At 39.9% G+C, this 20450-nt stretch overlaps 1 protein-coding gene and 1 long non-coding RNA gene across 2 annotated transcripts in view; both read right to left on the bottom strand.

The window, feature by feature from the left end:
• The window catches only part of wnt7aa (wingless-type MMTV integration site family, member 7Aa), a 16528-nt gene extending 6163 nt beyond the window's left edge, over positions 1 to 10365 (bottom strand). The window contains exons 1-3 of the mRNA XM_035661180.1: positions 10030 to 10365; positions 9437 to 9663; positions 5973 to 6244 (exon numbers count right to left, since the gene is read on the bottom strand). Of these exons, the coding sequence (XP_035517073.1) occupies positions 5973 to 6244; positions 9437 to 9663; positions 10030 to 10100 (570 nt within the window). The 5' untranslated portion in view covers positions 10101 to 10365. The remainder of the gene's footprint in view (positions 1 to 5972; positions 6245 to 9436; positions 9664 to 10029) is intronic.
• Positions 10366 to 15481: 5116 nt separating this feature from the next.
• Positions 15482 to 18925, bottom strand: LOC118327748. Its single transcript, XR_004796720.1, has 3 exons — positions 18825 to 18925; positions 17315 to 17449; positions 15482 to 15985 (listed from the first exon to the last, which is right to left on the bottom strand). It is a non-coding gene; the product is annotated as an uncharacterized LOC118327748 (long non-coding RNA).
• Positions 18926 to 20450: the final 1525 nt, after the last annotated feature.

The following is a 20450-nucleotide window of genomic DNA, read 5'->3' as shown; positions in this document are numbered from 1 at the left end:
AATTTTTTGGGTTTGAAGGGGTGCCAAAAAAAGGGGCTTATTTTTTGGCCCAAGGGGGGTATTTGTTTTTTTGAAAAGGGGGGGAGGGCTTTGAACCCCCCACTTTTTTGCCCTGGGGAAAAAAAAAAATAAAGTGAAAAACATTCCTGTTTTTTTTTTGGGTCCCCAAGGGGGCCACAAAAATTTTTTTTTGTTGATTAAAAAAAAAAATGTTCCTTTTTTTTTCCTTCTTAATCCGGGCAAAAAAAAAGGGGCAGTTAAAAAGGGGGGAAAGGGCCCCAAAAGGGGCGTTTTCCCCACCCCTTTATTTTTTTTTTTTGCTTATCAAATCGGGGGGCTGGCTTTTTTGGGGTTTCGGGGCCCCATTTTTTTTGGGGCAAAGGGTTCCAAACCCGCCGGGTGCCTTTTGCCCAAAACTCCCCCAGGGGGAAAGCCTGGAAGCCGGGGGGGGCTGGTTTGGGGGGGGGGGGCTTTGCGAAAACAAGGGAAAAGGAAAAAAAAAAAAAACAAAGGGGGTTTTTCCTAACAAAAAAAAAAAAAACCCACAGGGATGGGAGGGGGGGCTGGGGGAAAAGTTTGGGGGCGGGGCTTTTTTGCTCTTGGCCGGGGGGGGAAAAACGGTTTTTCCCACTTTTACGGGCCTTTTTTTTGGGGGGCTTCCTTTTTCTAGGGGGTTTGTTTTTGTTGGACCCGGCCGGCGGGGTGGGGGAAACGAAAAATTCCAAAGGGGCAGAAAAAAATTGCCCAGGGACCCCTTCCCATTTTTTTTGGGGGGGGGGAATCTTTAACAAAACACAAAAAAAACAAAATTTTTTTGAAAAAAAAAAAAGTGGGGGGGAAACGGGGGCAAGGTTACGGGTTTTGGTCTTCTTCTTGCAGTTCTAACTTTTTTGGAAAATTCATTTTCCCTGAAAAAAAACCATTTTTTTTTTTTCCAAAAAAAAATAAAATTCAAAAAAAAAGGGGGCAAAAAAGGGGGAGGATGGGAAAAAAAAAAAAAAAAAATCCCGGACCCAATTTGTTAAAAAAAAAAAAAACCCAAGATTAAGGTTTTTTTCCCCAATTTTTTTTTAAAGGCTCAAAATCTTTTCTTTTTTGAAAAAAAAAAAAACTGATTTTTTTTTTAAAACCAAATTTTAAAAACGGGGGTTTTTTAAACAAAACCCAAAAAAAAAAAAAAAAAAAACCTCAAGTTTTTTGGTTAAAAAGTAAAAAAAAAAAAACTTTATTTTTTTTTAAAAAAAAAAAAAAAAAAAACCCAAAAAAAGTTTTAGGGGGGGGGGTTCAGGGTTTTTTAATTTTTTAAGGTTTTGGGGGGGGTGGGGGGGGGGGGAACCCCCACTTTTGGAAACTTTTTTTTTAAAATTTTTGGGGTAAAAATTTTTTTTAATTTTTTTTTCTGTTTTAAAAAAGAAAAAACAAAAAAATTTTTTTACCGGAGGTTTTTTAAGAGAGAAAAGGTTAATTTAAATTTCAAAGGGGGAAAATTTGTTTTTTGGGGGGGAAAATAAAAACCCAACCCGCCCACAAAAAAAAAAAGGGGGGTCAGAGTTTTGGTCCCCCCAAATTTAAGGGGCTCCCCATTTCCAAAAAAAAAAAGGTACAGAAAAAGCGGGGGGGTTTTCGTTTAACCCCACTTTTTAATTTTTGGGGGGGAAAAGGGGGTTTTGGTTTTAAAAGGCCCTTTCCCGGATAAAACCGGGCCTCCTTTTCCCCCCCGCTTTGGCATGTCGGAAAAAGTAATTTCCCTTTTTGAAAAAAGGAAAAGAAAATTTACCCTTTGGGAAAAAAACCCCCCAAAAAAAAAAAATTTGGGTGGTTCAAGGTGTTGGAAAACATTGGAAATTTTTTGAAGGTTTTTTCCTTGGTTCCAATTGGGGAAAAAATTTTTTTTTTTTTGGGGCCCCCATTTCCCACTTCTTTTTGGGAGGAAATTTTGGTTTGGTTTGTTTGGGAAAAAAAAGTCTGTGGGGGGGGAATGTTGGGGGCCATTTTTGTAGGGTTTGGGTTTTTAAAACGCTTTGAGTTTTGGTTGGGGGAAAAAAGGGGGGAACTAGGGGGGGAAAAGGGGCGCCGTTTTTATTTAACAAAAAAGTTTTTACCCCAAAAGTCTTCATTTTTTAAACCCCCCAATTTTTATTTAATTTTAACTAAAAAAAAAAAAAAATGCTTTTGTTTAATCAAAAAAATGTTCTTTTTAAACTTAAAAAAAAAGGTTTTTGTGTTTACTTAAAACAAATTTTTCCAAAATTGGTAAATTTTTTCTTTGTTTTTAAAAACCCAAAAAATTTCCTTTTTTTTTTTGGGGGAAAGGGTTTTAAAAAAAAAATTTTTTTTAAACTCCTTAACACAAGGTGTTTTAAGGGGGACTTTTTTAGTTTCAAAAGGGGAAAAAATTTGGGGGTCTACCATGTTTTTGTTTTCTTTTATTTTGGCCCCAAAAAAACTTTTGGGCTTTTAAAACCCCCACCTTTTTGTTTTGCGTTTTGCAAAGAAAAGCGTTTAAAAATTTTTTTTCCCAGCGTTGCCACTGGCCCCCGATTTGAAATTTCCACCAAGGGGTGGGGGGGGAACCTTTCTTAGGGGAATTTTTGGGCATTTTTAAGAATCCAAGGCTTTTTTTTCTCCCAACTTTTTTTCAAAAAAAAAAGCCTTCCAAGGGAGTATTCTACCTTGGATTTTAACAAAAAAAGGAGTAAACAACCAAAAAAAAATCCTTTAAAAATTTAAAACCCAAAAAAAAAAAAAAGAGTTTGGTCTTTTTTTTTTCCGGGAAAGGGTTTTTTTAAAAAAACTCTTGTAAAAAAAAAAAAAAAAAAAACCTGGGACCCTTTTTGCCATTGGGGGGGGGGAGGGGCCCTTGGGCGGATCCAGGGGGTTTATTTGTAAAAGGGGTAAAAAACATTTTAAAAAAAAAAAAGGGGGGAACCAGGGGTTTTTGCTTGTTTTGGCACTTTTAAAAAAAAAAAACGGAGCCTTTTTTTTGGGGGGCAAAGCATTATTGGCCCCAAGGTGAACTTTGAAATGAAAATGGTAAAAAACTGGGGCTGGCAAAGGGAATTTTTTTATTTAAAAAAATGGGACCCCCATTTGGGACCCAAAAAAAGGGAACTGTTTTTCTTCCATTTGGTTGGAAAAAATTTTGGGCTGGGGAAACCAACCCAGAATTTTCCAAAAAAATAAAAAAAAATCAAGGAATTCCCAAAAGGTTTTGGGCCAAAAAATTTTCCCTTTTGGGGCTTTAAAAAACAAACCATTTATTTTTAAGGGGGGCCAAAAAAAAAACCCCAACATTTTTTTCACCCACTTTTTGACAAAAAAAAGGCCATTTTTTTGGCCGGGGGGGGGGGGGAAAAGTTTTGTTTTTTCAAGGTTTCACAGGGGGCCTGGGGAGCCCAACCAAGGGGCAAAGGCGGGGACCTCTGTTTTTGGCATTGTTCTAAAGAAAACAAAATTGGGGATTAGGGTGGTTTTTGGTTGGGTTGGGCCCCGGGTTTTTTTTTTTTTTGGGGGGAAAAAAAAACCAGGCTTTAAACTTTTTAAAAAAAAAAAAGGGGAAAAAAAAAAAAAAACCCTCTGGGTTTAAAAAGGAAAAAAAATTTTTTGAGTGTTAATTATTTTTTTTTTTAGTGTTTTTTTAAAAAATTTTTTCCCCCTTTTCCTCTTTTCTTTTTTTTTCCCCCCTCCTTTCCCTTTCGGGTTTGGGGTTGTTTTTGTTGAGGAAGAAGTTTTTTTTTTTCAGACACTAAAAAAAAATATACTTTCAAAAAAAAATTTTTCTTTTTTACAAAAAAAAGGGGAAGGGTTTCTTAAAAAGGGGGGGTTCAGCTGTTCAACGGCCAACCCCCACAAAAAACCCCAACCATCATTTTCTTTTTTTCTTAGGACAAGCACCCAAACAAAGGGGAAAGTTCCGCCTTTTTGCCTTTTGGGGGGTGGGGTTTCAAGCCCTGAAACACTTTTGGGGGAAACACCTCCCGCAAATTTTGGGCTTGTTAAAAAAAGGGGTTTGTTTTTTTTGGGGAATTTTTGGGTGGGTTTTTTGGGGGCCTTTTAAAATTAATTTTTTTTTTGTTTGTCAAAAAAAAAAAGCCAAAGGGGAATTGGGCAACTTTTTTGAAAAATCCTGATTTTAATTTTTTCCTGGGATCCTGTTGGGGGGGGTCCCCCCAAAAAAAAAAAAAAGCCCCAATTTTTTTTCCCCCCAAAACAAAAATTTTTGGAAAGGAAAAACAAAGTTTTCCCCCCCTTTTTGGTCAGTTTGGTTCATTTTATAAAAAATCTTTGGGCAGGGGCCCAAAAAAAAAGGGGTTTACCCAAATTTTCCAATTTTCAGTTTCCCTTTTTTTTTTTTTTTTGGCATTTTTTTTTGGCTGCCAAAGCTCGGGGTTTTTTTTAAGTTTTGCCACCCAGGGGCAAAAAAAAAAACCCCCCTGGGGGTTTCTTATGTTTTACCTTAACAATTAAAACCCTTGAATTTTCCCAAAGGGGGGGGGGGGGGGCCTTCCCAAAATGCAGGGGGTCCAAAAGGTTTAACCAGAATTTTTAAAAAACTTCGGGAAAAAAAAAAAAAAGGGGACCCCCCACCTTTTTTCTGGTTTAAATTTAAAAGAATTTGGTTTTTACCCCCTCTGTAAAAATTCCCAGTAAAGATTACTCTTGAGCGGCTTTTGGGAGTGGGGAGAAAAACAAAAAAAAAAAGGGGGGGGGGCTGAAAAAAAAATCTATGGGGGCCATTCCCCCTTAGGAGGGGTTTTTCCCCCAAACCTTTGTCGGGGGGAAAATTCCAATGGGGGGGGGGGGGGGGCCAAAAGTTTTTTGGGCACGGGGGCTTTGGGGGATAAAAAAAAATCTTCCCTTTGCAAAAAACGGGGAACCAGTTGGGTAAAAAAAAAAAAAAAAAAGCAAAAGTGGAATAAAAAGAAAACCCCAACACATTGGTAAGAACATTCCCCTTTGGGACTAAGTCCTTTTTTTTTTTTTTTACCCCCCCCCCACTTGTTAGGGGGGGGAAAAAAGTTAATTTTTTTTTTAAAAAAAAAACTCAAAAGGGGGGGGAAAATTGTTTTGGAAAAAAAAAAACCCAGGGAAATTTTACAAAAAATTTGGGGGGGAATTTTTAAAAAGGGTCTTAACCACCAAAAAAAAATTTTTTTTTTTTAAAAAGGTTTAAGGGGGAAAAAACCCATTTTTTGGATTTTTAAAAAAAAAAAACCCAAGCTTTTTAGTTTAAAAAAAATTTAATTTTAAAAATTGTTTGTAAAAAAATAAAGGGGACCTGGTTTACCTTTTTTTGTAATTTTTTTTTTTAAGCCGGGCCTTTCTTTAAAAGGTCTCCGGGGGACCCAACTTTCAAAAAGCGTTTTACCCCCACTAACCATTTCTGCACAATTTTTTCACAAACTTTTTTTCCAACCAAACATTTCAACTTTTTTCAAGGTGATTTTGGCAAAAAAATTTTTTTTTCCCTTGGGGAAAAAACAGAAAAAAAAAAAAAAAACATCAAATTCAATTTTCACCCAAACTTTTTTTGGGGGGGACACAAAATTTGGGGTTCAGTATCTTGCTCACAGGATACTTCGACATTGCAGCGGGGGAGCCGGGTATCGGAGCTAACACCTTCCAATTAGTGTCACGACCCGCTCACTTTGAGTCCTAATTGCACTGACTTGTGTGTTCCAAGGAAACCATTCCTGATTAACGTACTTTTACTCGGTATTTTTGTTTTACAGAAAAAATAAAAATTACAAATTAAGTCAGTGTCACTTAAAATTACTGAACCTACTTGGTTTAAGAATAGTTTTTACTTACAAAACTGAGTTGGTTTTACTTTAATGTAATCAGTTTCAAAAGAATTTTGAGCTAAATGAACTTATCTGGTTTTACATTGTCGATTTTCATCCTCTTGCTGATTATTTTTGGATGGGTTCAGATGAATTCAAAAGTTAGACTGCAGAAGAAGACAAACGTACCTTGCGTCCCACTTCATTGTTGTGTAGATTCATGAGGGTCCTGGCATTCTGCTTGATCTCCCGCGCGTCCACAAACACCTTAGAGAAGCCCAGGCCGTAGTGAACGTCCGCAGAGCAGCCGCCCCACTTCCAGCCCTCCTCCTGGTTGTAGAAACCCTGTTTCTCCTTGTCGCAGCCACAGCCGCTCAGGCTCCCCTGGGTGCAGGCCGCGGTGACTGCATGGGCGACCCCAGCAGCGATGATAGCATAGGTGAACGCTGCCTCCTTACTGCCTGCGATAAAGAGGAAAAGACATTTTTAATCACAATTGCTGACAACAGGATTCACTATTTCAGGCAGTGTCAAGCCTCCTTACATACCTGGCATAGCTGCCTCAAACCAAATCATAAAATACACGACCCGAGCCAAGTCCCATTCATTAATCAAGCTCTTTTAAAAGAGATAAACTTCAGGATGACCTGAATCTTGCAGAATGGAAGTAAAGTAATTCTAGGGAAGCAGATCAGTTTTATTGTCTTTATCATGAGTTATGATCCAAGAACCTGAAGAATTCTGACTTATCTGTAAATCTTAGAGTATAATTTCACCAAATCACCAGTCAACAGTCAATCTGCTGCTATATTTGATCGGTAAAGATGTTTTTTGACATCATTCAGCGGGAGATAAAACATGAAATGTTTAGGCATAATTTTTGGCCTTTGTCCCAGTCGCCGTCATGCTGGGATCCATCCTGTGGAGGTGAGTCTGAGAGGCATGCAGAGCCTCCCTATGTGGATGGATTTCCAGTCCATAAATCAGAGTGCTTCAGGTCAACTGCGTTTTTTAATTAAAACAGGAGATAATTCCAGTTGGAGCACACGTGGAAAGCGTCCTGAAATGACCATAAGTTGAGAAATTGCTCCAATAAAGTTATCATCTTTAACGTTTACGCCGCCATGCAAACCTTTCCGACATTTAAGGTCACGGTTCTCCTTCAAACACTGAAATGTATGTGCAGCTGTGGAGATTTCCTGCCATGCACACGCCTGCTTTTTCTATTAAAAGGACAATCTTAAAGTGCAAAGTAGATGTCTAGTAGAAACGTCAAACACAAGCTTCCTGGCATTTAAATATGTAAACCAACTTATAGCCAGTACCCACCTACTTGAGAGTTACTTCAAGTAGCCAACTTGGTGGGTGGGGAGGATACTTGATCCTAATGCCAAAATACTGTACATTGCTGCATCACTGCCAACAGAAATCCCAAATTGATGTATTCTGTCAGTTATCAGTGTTCCAGTCTGCTGAAACAAAACAATGGATTCAGACAGACTCTACGCAGGGCAGCTGGACCCGAGCAGCGCCTGAGCCAACCTGCTCAGGCTGCTGGAACTCGGCCTGATTCTCATCTAGATTTGGGTAAAATGTGGATTCCTCAATGCTGAAATGAGCTTAAATCTGACAATATGCATTTTCCTTCCTTCCTGAAGCAGCGGTCTAAAATCATTCTACATAAAACATCCCCCTGCCAAAGCTGCAGGACCTGGAGGTAGATTTGTAAACCTAGAAGAAAGTACTTGTCTGAACTTGAAGCTTTTGGGGGGAAAGTATTTTATGAACATACATGAAGGTGGTTCAGCAGAGAGTGGATAAAGAGCATGTAGGTCTCTGTGTTACTAACTAAGAAATATAGAAACAGAAGGTGGAGGGAATGCACACACAGTGTGTATAAATGATCAGACAAAAGATGCCAATGTATCATCTTAACCGTTACAATTACAGATCAGGAAGCTTTACCGCTGTTTATACAGGCCTGCATCATTACAGGTAATAGATCTTTTAACAGCGTTTAAAGCTGCAGTAGGTAACTTAGGTGAAAATAGTGAAACTTTCACTATATCCTCTGACAGTAAGAACATGCACGACGATAATCTGGAAACAATCAGGTTCCTCTGGCTCCTCCTAGTGCTTCTATTAGCATTTGCAAGAATCCACCGGGCCTGAATGAAAACAACCAATCAGTCATGAAAGATAGTTTATTGTTAAATCTCATTCCCGGGGTGTTAAATACCAGTGCTTTGGGTCAAATACTGACGTTTTGGGTCCTAAATCATCAGTATTTGACAACCTGGGAATGAGACTCCATTATGAGACAATCAACTATCTTCCTTGGCTCTGATTGGTTGTTATCTTTAAGGCCCGGTGGATTCTTGCAATGCCATTAGGAGCACCTAGAGGAGCCAGAGGACACGCTGATTTAGTTACAGATCTCATGTTCTACTGTCAGGATATGGTGAAAGTTACAATGAATATGACCAAAAGTTAAATTACCTACTGTAGCTTTAACTGTTTGCATCAAATAATTAAGCTGGGCAGGAGGACTCGTTCAGACTGTACTTGTATTTGTTGCAGCTAATACTACAACCATCTCAGGCAGTATAATATAAGGCCGTCACGTACAATGCAGCAATCAGCCTGAATTAAAGGCTCAAGCAAGACGTGAGCTGTAATCCTTAATGACACTTGGCGTGAAAGATGACACCCAAGCTCTGCGTCTGTCTCTGGGATGACAGTTAAAGGACAAGACAGTGGAGCACCAGCCTGTTAAATATGATTCCCAGCTTATTTCCGCAGTCCCGTCTTTGGAGCAAGCGTCGCCTCGAGCCTTATTCCACACACAGAGAATCAAATCTGTGGCTTATGTTCCCACCAAGAGCAGAGGCAGAGAGTCCAAGCTTCAGACTTACAGATGTTTTGTAAAAGACAAAAAAACAACAACTAAAAAGTCAGAGGTCGAGTACCTCAGAGGAATGCATTTTTGGACAGTTTTTTGACAAACGATGGCAATTTTTGAAACTTTTTATGACTTCCTAAACACTTATGCTTGGACAGTGCAAACAGTAAAGATAACATACAACTTAATACATGAAGAAAACACGCTGTGTTGGCTATCTGTGTGCAAGCAACACACAATTATGGAGCGGCTGGTGTGCTATTATGCGGCAATTTCAAAATGAAACAGCTTATTTCTCAGTAATAACTATTTTATTAGTTAAAAACAATCTTGTGAGCACTGTAACTATGAAGATCAAGGCATGCTGACATGTTGCAACAATGTCTTTTGTGGCAGAAGACCTCAATGAAGTGGAGCATTTAGCAGCTTTCTTGCCTTTAAAATCTACAATAATAATAATATTTCTATAGTAAATTTGATTGATTGTTGATACTCAACTGCACTGTAATAGTATAGACCCCTATAGTAGTTTTAGTCTGCATACAGTGCATGTTATATGAGAATAAAGTGCAATCAAATGACTTTAAACCCATAACAGAACTCCATAAATAAAATAACACAATTAACATAAAACTGCCATGAAAACCCGTGGATTGGCACAAACTAAATTCTAAATTCTAAATTCAGTTAGTAAATATATATGTTTTCCTTGGTGCACAGATCTTTAAGATGAAATCAAAGTGCAACGTACCCACTCTGAGCTCTTTCCCGAACACGGTCCTCTCTCCCAGGGCCGAGCAGTTCCAGCGTCCGTGTCTGAACTGAAACTGACACTCATTGATCCCCATCTGAACTCCCTCTCCGATCACTATGATCGCGTCGGGTCGGCTCTGACAGATAGTCCGCTGTCGGGGGGCCAAGCCGGGGATTTTGTTGCAGATGATGCTCGCTCCCAGTGCAACCACCGACGACAGACCCCTGCGGTGAAGGCGGAAGGTTAAAATGTGGCATTTTCCTATGGAGGTTCTGCAGGTGTTTTCACAAGTGACCTTTCCGGGGAACGTGGACACTGCTCTGACTTATCACACATGTAATAACTGCATGTGGTCCGCTGACATTGTTACAGCAAAATGTATGTAAGGGTAATGAATTTAACTGGAGCCTGCTTCACTTACAGGGAACACACAGCCAGAAAAGACCCCCGTCCTCACTCTGAGGGGCCCTCATTTCTCTACAGCACTCATTATTATCATCAAATCTCCAATTTTCTTAAAATCAGACAGCTTTTTCCTGCTTTCTCTTGAAAATCACCTAAACCACCTGCGGGACATCCCGAAAACTCACCCGATTTTCAGATACACTACTCCAAGGCACAGGAAAAAATGGAAAATCCAGCGCCGTGTCTTCCTACTCATGGTGCTCAGCCCAGCCGGTGTGTTAGCGCTCTGCTGCTGCGACGACCAGCCTTATTCCTCCACCGAGTCCCGCGGGGAGTCCAGGTGCTCCGGGCTGCAGACGGGAATAAAGCTCCGAGGGACAAACCAAAGTTTGCGGGAATACACTCGTCCTGATTTCATTTGGTAGGTGTCCGGTGGTGTGAGCCTGCAGAGCTGGAGCATTGGGGCTGTTGTTTTCAGGCAAAGCAGCTCGGCTCCTCAGTGATCAGTGTGTGTGTGTGTGTGTGTGTGTGTCTGTCTACCTTTTCTATCAGGGCGTGTTCTGCAGAGGATCTGCCTCTGAGCCGCTCACACACTCTCAGCTTGCAGGTACACGCTCAACTCATCTGTCCTTTCTATGTGACACACACAGCTGCTGCTGCTGACCCGGGTACAGCCGAGACCAGGAGCCGCTCAGACCTTCAGCTCTGCGCTCACACACACTCCGTCCTCTCCCGGACTCTGGATCATCCGGGATCACTTCATGTCTGACAGACGGCCGACCACCGGCACGTTTTATTTAGTTTCCAACAATAAACGCCCCTCCCACCGATTCGCTGCTACCCCCTCCCTCCTCCATGTGCATCTGATCACATTACATGATAAAGCAATTAACCGCAACACCAGTGGAAAGTAGTTGAGTACATTTCAAGTACTCTAGTACAATTTTGAGGTACTTGTACTTTGAGTATTTCCATTTTTATCCTACTTTATACTTCTACTCCACTACAGCTTACCTACAGTTTCCATACAAACACAGCATCATATAAAATATACTGCACTGTACAGCAGGGGCGGATCTACAGAGATATTCATGGGGTGTCCAGAGGGTGGCATGGAGACTTTAAGTGGTTCCAAATCTTTTTCCTTAAAGGACCTCCTTTTCTCTCATTTAATAACCTGACCACTCCTGACTCAGTGACATATTTTATGGATATTTCATATTATATTCAAAATTGTACAATGAACCTAAACATCGAACTCAGTAACTGCAAGGAGTTTGTGTGAAACAAGTGTTTTAGAAGAATTTTGAGCAGATTATTTCCTGTTTAGGTAACTTTTTATACAATTCTCTGTCTGTATTATGTATTTTTTAATCATAGCATTTAACAATCATACAGACTTAATAGGCATCTTTACTGACAAATTCAGTGTTTTCTTGTCTCTGACTTATTTAGACAATTTACATTTACTTTTCTTCAAAGAAGTGAACCAAATGCTGAGATATGTATAGGTCTACTGTCTATATTTTTTAAGTTTTCTAGCACGCCTTAAAATCAAAAAGGCCTTGCAACCCCCATGAAGCTTTGGCAACCCCTAGATTTTTCATTCACAGATCATTTTGTACTTGGTCATAACAGAGCCTAACATTTTAGTTTACCATGTTATTTTCAAAATAAATCTAAATGAATGTGTTCAATTTGACTGCATTTGACATTAACTGGCTGCCACCCCTCTAGATCTGCCCCTGCTGTATACATAAAAATGCCCCATGCTATAACTGCAGCTGTGGCTCAAAGGTAGAGCGGGTCATCCACTTATCGGAAGGTTGGCGGTGTATGAATGATGAGTGTCCATTCTGATGAGCAGTTGGCATCAGTGTATGAATGTGTGGGAATGAGGTGAGTGTGGCATGTAGTGTACAGCACACTCACCACTGAGGTGGTCGAAAGGAAGGGAAGCGATATATAAGTACAGTCCATTTACCATAATAAAAAAGTATACTATAGGCTGTGTTTCTTCATTCCAGGTTGGGTGAACCCACTAAGGGTCATCAAGTAGTATATTAACTATATATATATATATATATATTATATATATTTGACAACCAAAGGTCTTCACAAAACTATTTTTTAGAGTTTAGATTTATATTAGTTAAAAGTTTTAAAGACGCTGAACAAAACTAAAATGCATTTGTCAAAAAAGAACCCTATTATGTATGTATGATTGTAAAAAAAAAAAAAAAAAACATAATTTCTCTTCACAGATTATTGATAAAAATATCATTCAATTCAATTATATTTGTATTAGCGCCATTCATAACAGAAAGTTATCTCAGGACACTTTTCAAATAGACGCAGCGTCTCAGACCGAATCCTTTGGTAACATTTTAAGAGAACCCAACAGTACCAACCATGAGCAAGCACAACGTCCTGCATTATTGTGTTCACCTGTTTGGGTTCATGTACACTTTATCAAGCTGTTCTCTACTGTTACTGTTAAGCATTAAATAGAATATGAAATATGTCACTTTTGTCAGTTCACTGAAGTGATAGAAAAGGAGATCCCTGTAAAAGAAAAATGTTAGGAACACTGTAAGCACATTATAAATGTATACTGTATGTAATGTAATGTTATGTATTATATTACATGTCTACTTAGCAAGCACCAGATACAAATAATACTCAAATGATTTAGTACTAAAAAATAAATAATAGGGAGCTTCTGCTAGTAGACATCTTTTCACAGCACCTTTCACATGAAAATAGTAGGGTAACAGCCAGGTTTACGATAATAACTAATCAAAGAGAGTCAGTTGAGCTATTGTTGCAGCTGGCTTGACTTGGAAAAGGCTCTGCTACACTAAATGAAACTAACTTGGTCAAAATGCTGCTGTGGAAAAAGGTCTATGAGTACTGCTTTTATATTTCAGACGATTTTGTTAGATAACTGATTATTATTAATAGATTTATTATTATTTTTAGTACTTATATTATATAAGTCCCTTACAGTCAGAAATCAGTGTTTCTCACCTGCTCCCTACAGGTGTGCGTTTGGATATGCTGTCTGGTGCAGAAGTTTGATCTTAGAAGGATGTTTTCACATTCATCTGCTGACAGTGAAAGTTTCTCTGTGCTCATTATCAATCCTGATTTTTAGAGGGAGGGGCCTAACCTGCAGATTTGTGACATCGACCAAATAGTTAGCAGTCCTGGTCCAGTATGTAACTTGTACAGTGTGATGTAGAAACTTGAAGCCACCAGTGCACACTTAAATTTATAAATTCTGGACTTTTAATGAAGGAGGAGTGGATGAAAAGAACTTCAGAAATAATTGTTCAAAGCAGGGCAATTTAAGTAAAGTTATATAGTATTATATGATTAACAATTTTATTATAGATTTATTCAATAATAACACTTTATTTGGACAGTCTACCTACAGATCGTTAAGAGTATTTGTAACACTAGTACTACTTGAGATTCTATTCGTTTTCTGATGACCCCACTGTGGTTATGGTTTGGTTACCTGCAGGCACAAAAAAACATCTTTACATCTGTGAGGGCATGTGCATTAACTGTCACATAATCTATAGATAATCTGATAAACATCCACAGACAGAGCAAAACAGCTGAAACATTACAAATACTCTCTAAATTATCTGTAGGCGGTCTATAGTGGTACCAATAATTTAATTTGTAGTGTTGCTACAAATTTAATTACGAGTACTTCTTCCACCACTGACAGATCCACATCTTAGTTATTTTTCATCAATACTTCTAACGAGCTGTGTACAAAATCATCCACATAAAGACTTTTAAAGTAAAAAAAGTTAATAATATTAATATGTATTCAAAATATTGAAAGCATGCAAAGGGTTGGGGGTTGATTTTTGGTCATAAAATGTTGTTTTTGTATAATCATAGGACAGTAGGTCAGGCCCAAAAGGAATAATAACAGCAGCAACTATTAGTCAGGATCAGAGCACACTTTCTCTTCACTGTAAAACCAGATAAGTTAATTTAACTGATTACATCTCAAATCTAAAATTAAAAAAGTAAAACCAGCTCAATTTTGTAACTAAAAAACCTTTTTGATCAAATTGCTTCAGTTATTTTAAGTGACACTGACTTCATTTTGTAATTGTCATTTGTATTGTGAGAACAAAATACCCAGTAAAAAGTACTTCATCAGGAATGTTTTATAAAACTAGTGTCACTTATTTTAAAAGGAATCTTTTTAACCTAAAAAAATGAGTTTGTGTTTCAACACTGAGTTAAAATAGTTCAGTTAATTAGTGTTCAGTGATTCAGACTTTGTATCTTGCACACTGCAATATCATTATACATTATGTCACACTGCTACATTACACATTGCTGCCAACTATAGAGCTCTTCACTCATTCATTTAAAATAATGTTCATATTGTCTCGTTTTATCTTTATGTATATTCTCTACGTTTATTGTAATGCACCGACTTACCTTGGCAAATTCCTTGTATGTGAAAACTTTCTGATTCACGGTGGTCTTCAGTGAAGATGGTTTGAGCTGAAGGACTGTAACACCACCTGCTGACCAACCTGTGTAACTACTACCATCCTGATCAAAAGTGTTGCCTCCAAGTTCCCACCAACTGCAGTGAACACTGTACGGAGACCCAGAGGGACCTACCTGTGCTGGGTTAGGACCTGCCTGACTAGACCTCTTACTCAGGACCAAGTGGGTGTGTACACACTGAGTTTGATTGACATCTGTCATTTTCCACTTAGTTCTGTTACATCTGACAGGGTGACACAAACATGCTATTGTTACAAGTAGAGAACAGAGGTCAGCCAGAATAACACTTTAATCCTCTGTACTCCCACTAACACTAACACCAACTTTTATTCTTGGGGGTCGTGACTCAAAGGTTGAGAAGTTCTGCTCTAAAGTGACATTATTTGGTAGTAATCATGGGGAAATAGAAATTTCCTTCCAAAGAACTATTCAAACCCAGGTTATTAATTAATAACTGGAAACATGTAGGCAAAATTAAAAAATAAACATCAACAGAGGAGCAAACTACAGGAAATGACACGCCCCCTTTGGTTTCTGTTGGGAACCAGCTTTCTGGGTTCCCAACCAGTTTCTTTTTGGTCGAAACGCTCAGAAAGGTTCCAAACTAGGCCGGTTCACTGTTGGTGGAAGAGGCTGGGAGAGCTCTCTCTGAAGATCGGATTAGGGATGAAAGGTAGATTCCAATCAGTTCAGTTTGCTGATGTTCATCATTTGTAGTTTATGGACACCTGGAAAGCGTTCCCACTCTTTAAAAGAAATCATTTTCCAGTCATTGTTGGCAGTACAGAAAAGCACTTCCTCACAGCGTGGTCAGCATTTACAGGACACTCCGCATTACATCACTTTTGGGATTTGTCCACTCCTGCCTAACATACAATTTAACATTTTCAGGACAACTTAGTTCATGTTTAAGGATTTTTGGTCATGTCAATCAATTTCCAGATGTTTCCATGAGTGGAAAACCAGTGTTTTCATTTTCAGGTTGTTGAGATACTCCAGGGCACGGGAACCTGCTGAGGGGAAGAAAGGCTGAGAGAGGATTTCATATCCCACAGCACTATTGTTAACAACAACAACAAACACTTCTGACTCTTCAAATGTTCCTTTATTTCTGCACACAAAGCCCATCAAACACTGTGCATTAGAACTCTCATCATTTATTATTACTGACTGATCATTTATCACATATACATTGTGCATTTATTCCAAAAACCCTGAAGATATACCACTCCTCAGGGAAGGCAATAGATTGTATAGTTATCTCCAGAACAGGGCAAAATCACTACCCTACAACTATACAATCTACTACCTCACACTGTGTGAGCAGCTGTGATAAAACATCTGGATCCATGCAAACGCTGATGTCAGAAAACTGGCCTTCAGAGGGGGCGGAGGCCGAGATGTGCATCTGGCACTTTGAGAAAGACAGTAGGTTGAATAGTTATCTCCCAGTGTGGGTGTGACCCTAAAACTATACAACCTACTACCTCAGCCCACAGTGCAAACTCAGCGGGTTCCTGCAGCGCCAGAAGAAGACCGGGCCACCGAGGAAAACTGGAGTTCAGATCTTCTGACAGCTGAGAGCTCGCACTGTGAAGGAAAAGTAAGGGGGGTGAGAAGTTCCATTCTACATCAGTTCTATTGTAACAGAGGCAGTTCAACAGGTCTGAACCCAGCAGGGTATTTCAACTGACCACATCAGTTCACCTGGACTGGAACAATACAGCTCAACGGAGTCAACGCACTTCCTTCTGCGTCCAGGTGATCAGTTTGACAGCAGATGCAATCACAGTGTGTAGCGTTTTATTATCAGGGCTACATTATGAGCACTGGCTGGCACTACTATCAAAAACTCAGATGATGTCTACGTTCACACTGCGGTCAGAAGTGACCAAAGGCTATTGTTTTTGGGCTCGTTCCACGTGTGGTCCTGAATCAGAGAAAAGGGCTTCTTGTTTGTAATGCGACATCACTGTAAATAGTCATATTGGAAGAGAGACAACTTTTGTGTCAATCTAGATCCACATTGGTCACTTGGAGAATACAAAGCATTTGACATCCTGAAATTTAGGATGAACAGTCTGAAGCCATCAGGACCCCGCCACAAAACGCCTCCCTACAGCCGTAGCAGCAACCGCTCCACAAAACAAGAATCTTTAAAAATCTCTCTCCTTCTTCTCGTCCGCTTGAAACCGGAAACATCAGTGGCCTCCATGTTGACTGGCGTACAACGGCATGCTGCGTCTGACGTCACATGACGTGTTACTAGGACGAGACCTGAAAACGGATTCAAGACTCACATTTTAATGACAGTCTTCATCATCTGTGACCAACCAAGAAACGGAGTGCATTTGTCCCTGGAAGACCAAAGGGCTTCAGTCAAAGCTCTCAGTCAGAGAGGTGTTAAACCTCAAACACTGTCACAGTGGACGCAGTGGACGCAGTGGACGCAGTGGAGGAGCCGCGGTCCAACCTCACGCTGCCCTCTGCTAACTATCACTCTTCTCCTCTCCCAGCACACTCACTTCCATTCTCTATTTGTAAACTATAGTGCACTGTGTACAATGACACAGCTGAAACACGGATTGGACTAACAAAGTGTCAGTACACTGGGGATCTTGTCGACATGAATCATCCAGTGTGTGTGGGCAGCCCTGCACGTCACTGTACTCAACTGTGACCCGTTCACACACAGTTCTACAGCTCTACTGTAACGTGAGCCAACACCAACTGAGCCCTGCACACAGATTAACAGGAGGGCACAGATGGTGACTTCCAGGAGGTGGCAGATACTCGTGTACAGTACAAGACAACAGTACAAGTGTTGTTCCACACCACTAACAGTCACTGTTGGGCAACTCAGCACAATCGTATCTACAGTGCCCTCACTGGACCAAAAAAACAGAAAAAGTACACTACCTATACGATGGAGGTCAATCTGAGAAACCAGTGTCCATTTGAAGTTCAGGACCACGGACAGCAGCTGCCGGCGCCGCATCATTACGCTGCACATCCATAAACAGCGCTCGCCAACGTCTGAGCTCCACATTACACCTGTATGAAATACAGCAGGCTTTTGTTATTTATGCTTTTCCACATTGGACTGAACCGAGTATCTCTGGGTGATGAAATGAAAGGGAGCACTTCTGTCCTGCTTCATGTCTGTTGACCCACTCTGAAGCGTAACACAAAGCACGTACCAACTGTTGTTTAAATATGCACACAGGTTTATGTTAGCGCTGTGATCTGGCCCCACCCGAGCCCAACTCTGTTCTGTGCGAGCCCCAAACAAGTATGAACCACAGCAGCTATTTTGGCCACCAGCCCGACCCAAAGCCACAGTTCTACTCAAGCTAATAACTCAATAAATACATGTGCATATATTGTTGTTCATGTTATTATCAGCTCATATACAAAACTCATTTTCCAGGACAACAAAGATTTTTTTTTTTTTTAATTTCCAGTTAGTTTCCATGACTGGAACTCTAGTCTCTAAATGTCCACCATGGAGGACACTTCAGGACGTCACCTTGGGCTCTGGGACACAGTGATGATTTATCTCCATCTTCTGACATTTGGAACAAATAACTGATCCATGAATTGAGAAGATGACCGACAGATTTTTAACAGTGCAACAATCAGCCAGTAGCATTCAACCAGAGAAACAAACCTGCTCCAGGATTCACCTCTACCAAACCCAAATCAGAGGACACTTCCAGCAGGTAGGCCAGCTTCCATAATGTTAGCTGCCTTCCTGCACCCATAGCCCCTGCACCCATACCCCCTGCACCCATACCCCCTGCAGCCTCACTGCAAACACGGATGTTACTCCGTCTCCATTTGAAAGGACTCAAACCTGCCACTCCACAAACTGTCTGTCCATTGCTGTCCCGGGAAAATGCGAAACACTCGTTTTCATACAAGGCTGCTTTGTTATGTTGCTAACTCGCCATGATTTTAACTCAGGGCTTCCGACGCAATGACTCAACGTTAAAGAGAAATGGGGACCAGACCGACACTCCTTCAACAGGCAATGGAAGCTAACAAGCTAGCTAGTTCTAATAATTAGCCAACGTGACTGGGCATTTAAGAACTACAACGCCTTATCCGGACGTTTCCACCGACGGTGAAGTCCTGCTGAACGTAGCCAATGGAGTCATCTCTGAAGTGCTCCGGTCGTTTCAGCGCACCAACAGTTAACCACTCCTTACTGCTAGCTAACCCTACCGAGCTAAGCACACTGCTCACAGCTAGCTAGCAGCACGTTCCAGCATGGTTGTCCAGAAAAGCAGACGTCGGATAAAAGTACAGCAGCTGGCTCTCCCGCCACAAAACAACCCCAGCTGCTATAGCGAAGGCTTTTACCGAGCACAAGCCTGGGCATTGAGGTGTATCTGTTTCAAATGTGTGGTTAATACAGTCTACCCACCTGTCTGCCATGTCGAAACGCTCCTCCACCCTCTCACTGCTTCTTCATCGCGGTTTGTTGGCGCAGCTTAAATTAGCCATTACTTCCCCCTGCTGTTCGGAGTGTGCACTACAGCGAGAACTCAAACCACACACACTGTGTACGGGAGTGACGCTCATTCTGTATGGAAGCCCATTTCCGCCAATGTGACAAAAAAGTTTCTGTAAGTCATTATAATATACTAAGTATCTTAACATCTCAAAATAATGACTTTGTGGTACCAAGTCAAATTATTGAGAAACCTCATTATTTTGAGATAATACTGGTAAGTCTATCAAATATTTTGATAAAATTCCTCCCTTTCCTGGTCAAGATACACCAGTTATAATTCAGATGACATGGAAAACAAACATCACACACACAAGGAAAGGACTAAAACCAGCAAACAAGGCAGTTGCATTTATCAGTTACATGGAGTTTTAATATGGCTTTAAATTCCTCCAATGGGACTAGATCATTAAGCTGCAGTATTTTTTGCCAGTCCAGGGAGCAAAATAAGAGAAAGCTTTTTCCCCATGTCAGTAAAAACCCTTGGAACCTAGTAAGAGCGCCACCTGGTGGAACAAAGCTGCAGACTGCTGGAGTTCTGCATCAGGAGATTATATAAATATGAGGTCTTGTACACAAAAATATACATTCTTTGAATCCAAAAACGATTTGTTTGAGATTGGGACTGCAACTAATTATTTAAATTATTTTCTAGATTAATTCATTTGGACTATAAAATGTCAGAGCAAAGTGAAAAACAGGTTGTTGTATCTTTACATGTCAGTCAAAAACCAAAAGATATTCAGTTCAATATGACATAAAACAGAGACAAGCAGGAAAAATTACTTTGACGATGAATCAGTTATCAAAATAGTAATCGATTACTGCAGAGGTTCCCAAACCTTTTCATGCCAAGACCCATAACAGCAATAGCCTATGGCCACAGCCCCCCTTTTGCAATATGTTTTTAAAAAGCCATTGACAACACTGCAGCAAATGTAAAAAAATACAAAAACAAAATAACACTTCTGAACTTCCCTGAATTGTTTTGACTGGCAGGGAATTAGGAAAGATGGAAATGGCATAAGATTTGGATATCTTATATGCTATTATACATTATATTTTATAATAATTACCCACAATAATAGAGAAAATTAGAGGATCAGTAATTAGATTTTTCTTTTTAAATTAGTTTTTATAGCTCACCTGCTGGTGTCCCATGTATCAACGCTGAGTCCTTGCTGCAGTGGCCCAAGGTTCGACTTCGACCTGTGGCCCGTCTCCCCCTTTCCTGTCACTCTTCAGCTGTCACTGTCAGTTAAAGGCAATAGAAGCCCAAAACATATATTTAAAAAAAGGATTTTACTCTAATTTTTATCTTGCACTTAAATTGTCTCATTTATTAAGTGAGCACACATTCTGTTAGGAGATTGGCTCTCCGAATTACAACTGCTCTCATTTATAAAGTATTTCAAATGTGGACATTGTTTTACTGAGAGAAAAAAACTCAATGCTTACATTGTGTTTCATTTATAAAGTATTTCAAATGTGTACTGTTCTACTGATGATGAAGTAGTGATTTATCAAATGTATATCTCT

The sequence above is a fragment of the Morone saxatilis genome, unplaced genomic scaffold (genome assembly GCF_004916995.1).
Source record: "Morone saxatilis isolate NCDOM2014 unplaced genomic scaffold, NCSU_SB_2.0 Contig18, whole genome shotgun sequence".
NCBI classification, from domain to species: domain Eukaryota; kingdom Metazoa; phylum Chordata; class Actinopteri; family Moronidae; genus Morone; species Morone saxatilis.
This window is presented reverse-complemented; position numbering and strand designations above follow the sequence as displayed.